At 41.6% G+C, this 12,962-nt stretch overlaps 1 protein-coding gene across 1 annotated transcript; it reads left to right on the plus strand.

Moving 5' to 3' along the window:
- The first annotated feature begins 750 nt into the window (after positions 1–750).
- Positions 751–11,089, plus strand: CA3 (carbonic anhydrase 3). The gene is made up of 7 exons (XM_008689108.2): positions 751–934; positions 1,720–1,917; positions 4,082–4,200; positions 6,155–6,247; positions 7,281–7,343; positions 8,573–8,728; positions 10,133–11,089. Exons 1-7 carry the CDS (start codon positions 901–903, stop codon positions 10,250–10,252), a joined length of 783 nt encoding a protein of 260 aa, XP_008687330.1. The 5' UTR covers positions 751–900; the 3' UTR covers positions 10,253–11,089.
- Positions 11,090–12,962: the final 1,873 nt, after the last annotated feature.

Here is a 12,962-nt window from a genome sequence, read left to right on the forward strand (position 1 = left end):
CTTTATGTTTGTGGCCTTCCAACACTCCAGAATATTCTCGACTTCTCGTGAGCAGAGATACAGCTCACACAATAGGGGTAAGTCAGTCCCAGGCTCCAAACTGGGATGCAGACCTCTCCCGGATTCCCGGAGCTCTCTGAGAGATCTAGCCCTCAGCGCCCTGCGGACCAAAGGAACCCGCTAGGTTGGGAAATGCTGCCTGGTGCCGTTCCAAGAACAGGGTATTGCCAATCCCTTTAAGGATAGCGGAGTTATAGAACTTGCCCTCCCAGCCTCTTTCTTCCCATCCCCTGCTCCTAAGATCTTACAAGTTGCCTGCAAGGGAGTCAAACACGGGTCAGGCAAACAGACGTGTTCTTTCCAGCTACCGTAATCGGATCGCTGGAGCGAAATAAACTCGTAGAAGCGTCCAGAGACCGCAGCCAGACAACCAGCCTGCGCTAAAAGCAACTTCGAAGTGAGGCTGCAAGCGCCGCCGGGCTGCAGATTTTAGTTGGTGGCTAAGCACAGTTACGATCCCCCATCTCCTGCAAAAACAACAACGGAAAGCCTGGAAGAGGGAGGGAGGATGAGGCAAGAGTCGCCCGCATTTTTGCACGTCTGCGCCGCTCGTTAGAAAGCCCTGCAGCTTTGAGAGGCGGGAGGGAGAGGTAGGAGAGCCAGGAGCCGACGTTTCAGAGAGAGGGTAGGGAGGGGGTGGGGGCCTCCTTCCGGCNTTCATTGGCTTTCCCCACCCCGCCTCCCAAATACCACCCCAATCCAGTTTAGACCCCCTGCCCCACCCTCGCTGACCTAATAAGGCCATGCAGTGTGTGGGGGACCTATATAAAAGGCTCCCAGGGACGCTGCACGACGCCAGGGAGAGAAGTCAGCTGCGGTCCAGTGTCTACAAAGACTACCATGGCCAAGGAGTGGGGCTACGCCAGCCACAACGGTGAGTCCGAGCAGCCTCCTGCCCCCCCACCTACCCTGGTCCCAGATGGTGCCAGAGGATCCCCTGGCATTGCACAGAAAGTGGGCAACTCTAGGGAGTGAAAATATGGGTGGAGGAGTCCATGGAAACTAACATTTACTGAGCACTTACCAAGTGCCAAAAGCTGCTGACCCTTTTACCTTTATCTCATTTAGTTCTCCCTGGTATGGAGCCGTTATTACTTGCGCTGGAGGAAACTGAAGTGCAGAGAGGCTGGGTGACTTGCCCAAGATCACACTGCCTCTGACTGAGAAGTCAGACCACCTGAGGTCCAGTTCTGATTGTCCCTTCTCCAAGATGCTGGGCAAGCACTTAACCTCTCTGAGCCTGGTGTTGATTTAAGAATCCTTGCTCTGCCTTCTGGCTTCTGCCTAACCCATAGTTTTAAAAACAAAAATAGGGGTGTGCTTTGAAAACCACATATGGTCAGTGTTATTTATTCCGGCTGTATGGTGGAAGATAGCATTGGTAAAATGTGTCTTGAAGTGCATTTCAAAAATTAGCCTTTGAGGCTATATTCTTGAGCAAGCAGGGGGAATACTCTGAGTTAAATATAATTTCTAGGCACATTGTTAACAAAACAATGAAAAGGTCTTAAGCGCTAAGCTTTGATTTGTCCAAACTGAAATCCAAGACCTTTTCATAATCACTGACTAGCCTCCACGTATTTTGCTGATTTGGTTGATTAGAAAGAAGGCTTGGAATGTGCCACCAAATAAATCAATCCCCTCAACTTGATTTCCTAGGTCCTGACCACTGGCATGAACTTTATCCCAATGCCAAGGGAGACAAACAGTCGCCCATCGAACTGCATACTAAAGACATCAGGCACGACCCTTCTCTGCTGCCATGGTCCGCATCTTACGATCCCGGCTCTTGCAAGACCATCTTGAACAACGGCAAGACCTGCAGGGTTGTGTTTGACGATACCTATGACAGGTCAAGTAAGTATGACACTTAGGTAGAGGCACATGGACATTTTCGATGCCCGTATTGGCAAAAATGAGGGTGATGACACAGTAACAGAACTAGTGGGAAGAGGGGTCACTTCATCTCTGAAAATGGAGATGACGTTCTGTTTTGCTCTCGTCATGAAGAATTATATTTATGCACGGGAGAAGAATGCCTCACGCTCTAACCTTGGTCAGCTTTGCTGCTGCAAAATGGGCCCATGCCCAAGCTAAAAGCTGGCAATGCATTCTTGAAATGCAGCTTGATGGGAAGGTGATGGCAATGAGTCCAAATGAGTGTCCTTTTGGATGGTCTACACCTGAGGTTCTGACCGCGGTCTGGAGGGCAAGGCTGCCATTCCCATGTGGGGCGGAGATTCCATTCTGCCCAGCAAGGAACACAGCAAAGAAGCAAAGTAGGCACTTTCTCCCCCTGCTGTGAGTGGGGGCCAAACCATAACATAAGGTCATTATATGAGTAAGGAACATTGCCTTCAAAGCTTCAATGGGGTTCATCTGATTAATGCTTTTGGTGAGTGTTTTGGAAGTACCTGACAATTTCGTGAGTAGTGATTTGTATGCCATGAAAATGAAAAATCACATGTTTAAAAAACTCTTTATTTTACTACGCTACTAAGCAAATCAATGAAATAAAAGCAGGCTACTTAGAAATACTTTATTTCAAAATAAATGAGGTAAGAAAGACTCAACCTTCAATATTTCGGTGCTTGATGTACAATAATACTTTTTCTTATAACCGAATTTGTGAAAAAGTTAAAATTATCCTTATTAATGTACATAAATAAATATTCTCAATGCTGTTACAGTAAAGAGCAATAGTGTCATAATTCTTACTACTAGGAGGTTCCAAAAAACGAGCATCATAGTTTGTATTTTCTTAAACAATAATTTCATATTGCTGTTACTTTTTCCCTCTTCTCCATTTAAATCAAATTCCATTCTGAAGGATAAGCAACAAAATTAAACAGTACCAATTATGTTGAACCACATGAAAATACCATTTTTGTAAGCAAAAATGGTAAGATATTGACAATTCCGTATGAGTTACCCCAGTCAGTTGGACTCATACGTCCAGAAAGTAACCGTTCTGGTGCTTGGACAGGACAAACGCTATGAATCAAACCACTTACTTCTACATGACTAAGCGCATCCAGGTCTAGATCTATTGTTTTAGACTGACATTACGTGGCTCTCAGTGTGCCATTTCAGCACCAAGAGTCAGTCAACCCTTTCTAGAATAACTACTGTGAATTCTATTTGGATCTAGCTTATGTGGCTAAATCTTGTTTGGGGGGTTTTGTGTAATTTCCCATGTCCTGCAGAAAATATTTGAACCTCTAAATCACTCCTCAGGTGAATGAAGTGAGATCGAAGTAATGCGATGGGTTGAGGTATTTGGACAACAAACTCAAAAATTAATGCTACTAAGAATTACCTAGTTTGGCTGTCCATATTGATTGATTCCCTGGGAAATTTCTGAATTTCCCTTTTTATCTCATTCGAATAAACACAGTTTAAGTTAGATGTGAATGAAAGCTCTTGCTTATCATCTTAAAGAAAAGTGGAGTTGGAGGCAAGACACGGAGGAGGAATTCACATTCGCTCAGTGCTTGGTGTGCTGGGCAGTGCGATGAACACTTTAAAGTCCTTAATCTCATTTAATCCTCACGGCAGCTCTGAAAGGTTAATATTATTATCACCTTCATAGAGATGCAAAAACAAGTTCAGAGAAGTTTAGCAACTTGCCTGAGATCACACAATTAGCTAGGATTTGAACTCCATCTGTCTGGCTCTCAACGGTCATGTTCTTCCCACGGCACCACACAAGCGACTCATTTGTTGACTGTCTACATCCTTATTGCTCATCTTTTGTTTTAACTTTATTGTCATAAATGTTAAATTGACATTTTAAACATAATAAAACAAGCAAACAAAACAAGACAAAAAAGAGAAATCATTTTTTTTAGATATATCCCGAGACTTAGTGGGAAAGAGACCGGTGTGCTTGAACACAGTATCCTCTACCCAGCAGACTGAGCACTTTTGCCCCTCAGACTTTGGCTATAGCACTTGTTTAAGGTAGGACTCTGTAAAAGAAGCATGACTTCCCGGTTGACCTAGCTTCTCTGAATCGCAGTGCTGAGGGGTGGTCCTCTCACTGGACCCTACCGGCTTCGCCAGTTTCATCTTCACTGGGGTGCCTCTGACGACCATGGCTCTGAGCACACCGTGGATGGAGTCAAGTATGCAGCAGAGGTAGGAGCAACTGTCTCCCGAAGTGAAAACCGAAAAGTGAAAAATAACACCAAAAAAGCATCCACTGCCCTTCCTTCAAGCCTGAGGCTATGAAAAGAGCTGTAATAGTTTGAGGATAAGCTGACACTGCCGAACATTCTAGACTAGATGGTTAAGAGAGGGTAGGTGAGTTAGTGTCATGCATGAAAATTTTCAAGGTTATATTAAGAAATTGGATAGTGGTTTAATAATTAAAAAAAAAAAGGCCAAGGTCCTGAATGGAACAGAAAAGATAAGGATAACTAGCATTTATGAAATGCTTACAAATATTAACTCATTTGATCCTCTCAGCAACTCTTTAAGATAGGTTACAGGAGAGGAAACTGAGGCATGGAAAAGTTACATGACAAAGTTACAGAGCTAAGCCTGGTGCTCTACCTTGAATATGTGGGCTTCAGAGTCTACCATCTTTTTTTTTTTTCAAGTTTTTTATTTATTTGAGAGAGAGAGAGAAAGAGAAAGAGAGTGCAGGGACAGGCGAGCAGAGGGAGAAAATCCTGAAGCAGACTCCCCGCTGAGCCGGGAGCCTGACAAGGGACAAGGGCCTCCATCCCAGGACCCTGAGATCATGACCTGAGCCGAAACCAAGAGCTGGCTGCCCAACTGACTGATCCACCCAGGCACCCCCAGAATCTATCATCACATCCCGTGCCCTTGGCTGCCTCTTTTATAAGAACGTAGTGCTCTAAAAATAGCATTTAGTAATTCTGGCTAATGCTTGTGTTCTAGTCTCTTAATGAAGGGTGTGCATATATGTGTGCATGATTATATATATGTATATATACTTATACATACACACACATAGATGAACAGGTAAATACAGATCCACCGACAACTTAATATGAGCAAATACTACTGTCTCAGTTAACCCATTAAAGACAAGCATGATTTGTATCTCTGATCAAGGCAGCAAATTATGAGGAAATAAGACAAGCCTCCCACATATCGTTTTTATAAAGCTAAGCCTGTCAGGGGTGACAAATGCCCTAGAGGTGAGGATCATTCCATTTTTACTGCCACCTTGTTCCGGGGGTAGGCTCTGGCCAACACAGGAGCTGGGACGGGAACCTTGGAGGCCCTTGTGGACAATCTCTCAGGCAGAATCCTTAGGTAGCTTAATTGTTGGTTAAACTAAACTCTGGGAGACCCAAAGTACTTCACCATGATCATTCCACTTCTCAACAGCCCATCTAAAAGCCAGTGATGGGATAAATAAATTATTGAAAATGTCTTCTAGATACCCGAAAATGGGGAAAGTTTAGTGTATTTCTTAGAACTGTGGGCCCGGCTTGCAGTTTGACCTTTACACAGGGGATGATCTCAACACTTTTGGTCTTGAATACAATATTTTTAACTGCTCTGAACTATTGTGTTCCCTTACCATTCTGTGTAACTTGATATGGGAAATTCGACTAATTTAACTGGTGCCTGTGTTCTAAATTAAGATAAGGTTTCCACCAGGTTGTTGAACACTGGCTGCCAAAAGGAGGTAGATATGAAAATGCCCAAGGATTTTTCTACCGTTTTCCCCCCACTTTCCCATTAATTGTAGATTTGGAATGTTATCAGCTTCTTGCTTATAGCTCTGTGTTTCACTCTTTGACTTACTAGAAAAGGGAGCGATGTTGTACAAAACTAAAATAAATATTTTGAATTAGTTTAACGAAAGTTCAACTTTCACTCATTGCTTATTACAAAGTTCTAGGTCTACTTATAATAATTTTATACACTTTTTATTTAAACCATTAAAAATGTCACTGAAATATCGCATGTTGATATTTAGAATTCTGTTGACTTCCTATGAGAGTGTTCAGCAACTTTTGATTTGTGAAGTTATTGGGCTTATTGTGAATAATTTTATACTTACTTTCTTACTCTAGAAATTCACCTCATAACTTGTATTCCATGGTTTCAGCTTCATTTGGTTCACTGGAATCCAAAGTATAACACTTACGGAGGAGCTCTCAAGCAACCCGACGGGATAGCTGTGGTTGGCGTTTTTCTGAAGGTGAGGCAAAAATCGATCATCTTTTTCTTTCAAAATTTAGTGTCTTATCAATGGTTAGGTTGGCATGCGTTCCCCTCCTTCCTTTTATTTAAAGGGGAGAGAGGAATGAATTTCATTATTCATTCCACTGATCAAGACATTTCTGGTAAGATCAGCTCACAATATTTAGCTCTCCCTTAAAAGCGTACCTTTTGCTGAACTTCAGTCTCCCTAAGGCTTCTAAATTCTCTCAAGAATGCGTGTGTGGGCGAGTGTAGGGGCAATGGAGCCAGAGCTTTGCAAGGAGCTTATTGTGGTGGTGGGGACGGCAAAAGCAGCCTTGCTTCATTATCCTTTCCTGTTATTCCACTTCAGTTGCACTGGAAACCAGAAAAGCCGATGTTGGAAACCGCTGGGATGCCAAGTCCCTGGCTGGACATCCCCTCAGCTCAGGGCGGCTACTGCCCACATGATCCCAGGCTAAGATAGCACACGGAATGTGTGTGTTGTTGGGCCAGCTTTGGTTTAAAGGGGACTTAGTGTCATTAACACATGAATTCAGTGGTAACATAATCTAGATTTTGAGCCAGAGGTGAAAATCTAGCTTCCTTCTTTTTGAATGACCTAATTTGTTTTACGTCCTGAACTCATTGGGTCATTTTCAGGGACTGAATGCAACGCTGCAGGAAGTGGAGTGGGCCTGTACCGAAAGACAATAAATTTAGTTTTGCATACATGGAGTCCATCCTAGCTTTAATCCTATTAAAAAAAAAAAAAGTAGAATGACTGCAGAGAAGGTCAAGGACATAGAAATAAATCAACAGTGTAATTTTGTGGTTTTGAACTTCAGAGGCCTGGAGTCTAAATTTAGTTCAGAAAATATATACCCTAAAATCTTGGGGGAGAAATAAATTTATGTTTTTGCTTAGTACAAGATATTCTGGCAGATTTATAAACACTAATTGCAGATGGATGGACCAAAGTTAGTTTTCAAGACAATCATAAATTATGGAGAAGGGGAAAATATAATGATTAGTTTTTGATTTTCTTACAGATAGGACATGAGAAAGGCGAGTTCCAGGTGTTCCTTGATGCATTGGACAAAGTTAAGACAAAGGTAAAAATAAATCACGTTTCCTCCTAGAACATAAAGCAGGGTATGTCAATTTTCTATTATTACATTTTCTTTCATTCTTTTTTTTTTTCTTAAAGACTTTATTTATTTGTCAGAGAAAGAGAGAGAGCACAAGCAGGGGGAGCAGCAGGCAGAGGCCGAAGCAAGCTCCCTGCTGATCAAGGAGCCCAATGCAGGACTCGATCCCAGGATCCTGGGATCATGTCCTGAACCGAAGGCAGACGCTTAACCCACTGAGCCACCCAGGCGTCCCTATTATTACATTTTCCAGTGTATTTGTTCCACCTAAAATCTACTACTAAGTCTGATGAATATGCTAAGCATATCTATACAAACAAATGCTATTAGATTTGTATGGTTTATAATTTTTAGTGCAATTTTACATACATCATTTTATTAAATTCTCAGTCTGTCTGATAATGACTTTCTTACTGAGTGGATGTAAGAGAAGTTGAGTGGTCACCTCCTGCTCCCCAACCCACGCACACACACACACACATACACATACACGCATACATGCACACACTTGCAGAAATACTAAATATATGGGTCCTGGTGTTGCCTTTTCTCTCCTGGGTGACACCTACATATTTTAAATCTTAACAGTAGACTCTTCTAATTAACAGACTCATTTTAATTGCCTTTGGAACTGTTCCAAGCAAATGCTATTAAGTTTTACCACCAGAGAAAGTATTCCGAGTATAATATTCAAGCGAGCCTGTTTTTTTTTTTTTTAAATCATTGAATACCTACGCATTAACTTATATGAAACGTTTCTGTTACAGTTAGGTGTGAGTTTTCTTCTTTTTTTGGGAAGTGAGGAATTATAGTTCTACTGACAGATAACAGGGAATAAAATGTTACGACGACTGTGCCAAAGTCATAATATAAACCGGCTTCCCCCCTTTGACCTTTATTTCTGAAGGGCATGAACTTTGTTTAAAAGTTCCATTTTCTTGGGGGCGCTGGGTGGCTCCTTTGGTTAAGCATCCTACTCTTGATCCCAGCTCAGGTCTTGATCTCACGGTCCTGAGTTCAAGCCCGGAGTTGGGCTCCATGCTGGGCATGGAGGCTAATTAAAAAATAAACAAATAAATAAAATTCCGTTTTCTCTATTGCATTTGAAATCCATTCTCGCAAAACGGTGAGACCCTTGGGGTGGGCGGTGTGTGGGCACCTGCTCATGGTGCCTGTGCCCTGCTCTCTCCCAGGGCAAGGAGGCGCCCTTCACAAAGTTCGACCCGTCCTGCCTGTTCCCCGCCTGCCGGGACTACTGGACCTACCAAGGCTCCTTCACCACGCCGCCCTGCGAGGAGTGCATCGTGTGGCTCCTGATGAAGGAGCCCATCACTGTGAGCTCCGACCAGGTGAGCGGCAGCTCCAGGCCGGGCCTGGAGAACATGCGAACTTACATCACTGAGTGGCTGTCTAAGAGAGATGCTAAATGGAAAATGTACATCTGCTAAGTGGATGCTTCCAGACCGGCTCTATGATTAGGCATTTCAGAATTTGCTCTGGTTAATTACAGTCAGTTTGTTCAACTTTCTAAAACTTGGCTTCCAAAAGTACCAGGATAAACACAGATCATTTAAAGGTGTTTGTGATACTGAACAATGACTAAGTTTATGCTCTAGAAACACTTAAGCATTTAGGTTATTAATATGAGTTAGCCTTTATTAATTTGCAGCTCCCTCAAATACTAAGTACTGGTTAGGAGATTGTAAATACAGGCCCGGGGAGAAGGATACTAATAGAAGGGATTTAACATCCTTGTAAGGTGTATATGATTTTCCCAGTTCTACAGATATGTAGGTTGTGGCTCAGAAAGGTTAAGTAGTTTGTCCATGGTCACACAGCCAAGTGCAAGAGCTGAGATTCCAACGTCTGTCTGCTTTCAATACCTCTTGACTCCTTTGCTGAGGTTTTTCTTCTTAGTGTTCATCTAAAGAATGTCCTTGCAACATTCATCAAAGAGACTTTCCAGGAAAGACACGGAAAAAATATGTAGGCTGGGATATGGAGAAGAACAGATTAAAGCAAGTGGACAACACAGAAACTCACACCGTAGATCATGGATGTCTACTTTAATAGTAAAGTCAGTTTCCTAGCACATTTACCTTACTTAAGGCAGTAGTTTTCATATTTCTGCCAGTTACAGACTCAAGTATATACGATCACTTTTATCAGAAGATCAGATTTAATGGTCAGGTTCACTCATATACATATTTTGAAAGAGGAAAGCAGTTTTCTTAAGGAGAAAGCTGAAAACATATTCATGTAGAAATACAGTACTGATGGTAATTTCCTAAATTCTTCTCCCTTAAGAGAAAAAAAAGCTTTAAAAATGTTCTTAAAATTTTAAATATAGTGTGACTAACTTCTTTCTGTTCTTTAAAAAAAAGAGAGAGAGACTCCGTAAACTTATACAATAAAGGCCAATCAAGCTTATTATTTGTGCTGATATTTTCATCCCCTCCTACATAAAGTATATGCTTCATACTGCCCCATCTAATTAAAATAATAGCTTCAGAATTCAGGAGAAACACTTGGACCAGAGGGCATGTGAACTTATATAAAACGAAGAAAAGAAAAGTGTTTTTACAAATAAAAGGCTTCTATTTCGCAGGAACTGGTAACCAGATAACTTTGGGCCAACAGGTTTCGTGGTTTGTTTGTCTTGTTTTAAAAGCCAGAAATTTCTAACTGTCACGTACAGAATATGTCCACTTGATCTGAATGTCATGCTGACAGTCTTCCCTTGCCCCTTGCAGATGGCAAAGCTGCGGAGCCTCTTCTCCAGCGCTGAGAACGAGCCCCCAGTGCCCCTGGTGGGGAACTGGCGCCCTCCGCAGCCGGTCAAGGGCAGGGTGGTGAGAGCCTCCTTCAAATGAGGCCTCTGGAGCTTGCCCTCTTCAGGAAAGGAAACCTGCCATTGGAGAGCTTGGTTCCTTGTCTCCTTTTGGTGCTCCTTACTCCAAGTATATTTCAACTTTCCACACTGAGCAATGAATGCAAGAGCACGATAACTGAGAAGCCAAAGTCACTTTTGACAAGACGTAATATGAAAGCATTTGGCCTTTGTAATAATCATCTTTCCTATAAAGCGGCATTGTTTGTAAGGTTTCAAAGAAGAAACAGGTGGAAGAGTAAAGATATAGAAAAATGGGTATTGGGCACCATTTTTCTGTCATCTCAAATTTCACAGAATTTCAGTTTTACTATTTTCATATTTTGAGTTGTCCATCTTAAAGAAATAATGAGTAATTCTCTATGTAGGAGTAGACGTGTATGAAGATCATAGAGCAATTAAACATAAGCCAGAAATTAAAATGACTGCACACCAAGCCATGAAATGACGCATTTTAACCCTTAAATAAAACCAACAAGAGGTCCGTTATTTATTACAATTCTAGCTACCGTAAGGATTATCTGGTTTTGATTATCAGTGAAAGGAAAACACATTCAACTGGGAGTTTAAAAAATTTGATCCAGTATTTGAATCTCTTCTTCATAAAGATGGTTGACTTTATCCTAACATTTTTCTTTACCTGAAGGAGGGCCATTTATTTTTAATTTTACTACTTTTCTCTTTGCATGCTTATTAAAATAAAAATTGCCTCTGATATCTTTCTAACTTGAGGAATAGTAATTCCTAGAACACGAAGGAGTGAATGCACGTGAAGTGAAAGCCGTTGTACTGGCCATCAAAATTAATAAAGACACGAATGAAAAAACATCGTGTTGTGTTTTTGGTGAAGAAAAGGGTCATGAATGACAGAATGGAGTAAAACTAAGAATGGCAAAGTTTGTAGGTCTGTTTTTAAAACTGAAGTTTGATGATAACAGACTCAAGTTCTGATCTTAATCGGATGTTACATTCCTCACAGAACGGCTGGGAATCAGTGAGGGCCCTCGGGGAAAATCGCAGACAAGACGAGGAGTGTGTGGTCATATATTTGAGAGTGTGGACTAGTTTCCAGAAGCCTCAAAGTTGGTTTAGGATTCTGGGGTCCATACCAGTACCATGGTTGTTACTTAGGGGCATGAAATCAAGTCAGATTGTAGCTTTTATGTCTTTATTTTTTTAAATGTGCATTGGGGTGACACTAGTCTAAAACTACAGAAGTCCATACCTTGAGACCTTTGAAACATTTAATATGTTTAGACATAAAGTCTAATTTTGCATAAGTGGCTTTGATATGTCTTTCATCACATCACTGGCTAATATGTTAACTCACCTTAGAAAATGACAGCAATAATTTCATCACCCTAAGGAATGAAAATGGTATTGGGTCAGGAGAGTCCTGTGATGCTGGAAGTCAAGTCAGGTGACGAAGCCCTAGGAGACTCAAGTTATTTAATAGATTACCACTTGGGTGAAGAAAAACCAGGTTGGTCAGTGCGAACTGGGTGTGTTAATTAAATCCCTTGGAATTAGGAGGTGTGGAGCTTTCATCAATTAGTGGTAATACACAAGCTGATTCTCTCAGGGTACTTACTTAGTAATGCTTAAAGCACCATAAAAATGCATCCCAAACACACTCTATGTAGGAGAGGAACATGTAACTCAATGCCAGCTACAGTGGTCCTTGTTCAGGAACACAGGCTGAACAAGGTTGGAACTGTTTTAAGGGAAAGATGTCCAGTCAAGAGGGGCTATCTTCCTCGACCATGATTTCCATGAAGGCACAGATGTGGGTCTTACAAACTGATATTCATTCTCCTTATTGCCTAGCAGTGTGTCTGGCACTTAATAAGCCCTCAATAAATATTTGGTGAATAAATGCTGTGATGAACACAGATGACCCCAGGACAAATACTCATCTTCTTGAACAAGCAATTACTCTACGTAATTAAGACTAATACTGGTTTTGCTCATCTTATTTAGTTTCAACCTCCTTGGGAAATGTTCTCTTTAGCTTCCGATGACAGCTTTCCTGTTGGGACATATTCTCCCCTCCAATCGGAGTCATTGTCAAAGCTCATGGTTATCACCCAACTTAAAACTTCCAATTTCTCCCTGCACTCAAAATGCTGAGTTATTAGACACGTTCATTGGAATAGTGAAACCACACTTATGTCCTTATTCAGTGGAGAGATCATCTTCATGATCACGCATAAGATTCCAAACAATTGCACTGCCGGCAAACACAGCATACACGGGAGACGAGGCTAGGAGCTGTGCTGAACGTGTGTCAGCATCTGCCAACTTTTGTTCTTTAGGGTGTAATCATCGTGGGTATCCTGCACGGAGTCCGTCATCCGGCTCACGCTGAGCCCTGAGTCTGCTTGGGATTCTCTCTCCCTTTTCCCTCTGCCCCTCCCCCCACTCACTCTCTCTCAAATAAAGAAATAAATCTTAAAAATATGAAAACTGTAAAAAAAAAAAAGAGAACTGTAAAACTTTTCAGATTTAATGTATGAAAATTTGATGATTTTTAAAAACTATCCCTAAGCTAGCACTTACAGATTTAAAATGAAAACGAGAAGGCAAAATCATGTTTGTCTTTAACTTTCATTTGGGTCACTAGATGGCAGCAAAATAATTACAAAAAGGACGATGAAATAAAAAGCCAGCTGTTAGTTGCAGAGCAGTGAGGG

Source organism: Ursus maritimus, unplaced genomic scaffold, assembly GCF_017311325.1.
Source record: "Ursus maritimus isolate PB19 unplaced genomic scaffold, ASM1731132v1 scaffold_9, whole genome shotgun sequence".
NCBI lineage: Eukaryota > Metazoa > Chordata > Mammalia > Carnivora > Ursidae > Ursus > Ursus maritimus.

Bases quoted from the DNA above. Each gene is read 5' to 3' on its own strand.
- CA3 (XM_008689108.2), top strand. From the start codon at position 901: ATGGCCAAGGAGTGGGGCTACGCCAGCCACAACG. The intron at 1,918-4,081 runs GTAAGTATGACA...TCTGAATCGCAG, and splicing joins CGATACCTATGACAGGTCAA to TGCTGAGGGGTGGTCCTCTC. The intron at 6,248-7,280 runs GTGAGGCAAAAA...ATTTTCTTACAG, and splicing joins TGGTTGGCGTTTTTCTGAAG to ATAGGACATGAGAAAGGCGA.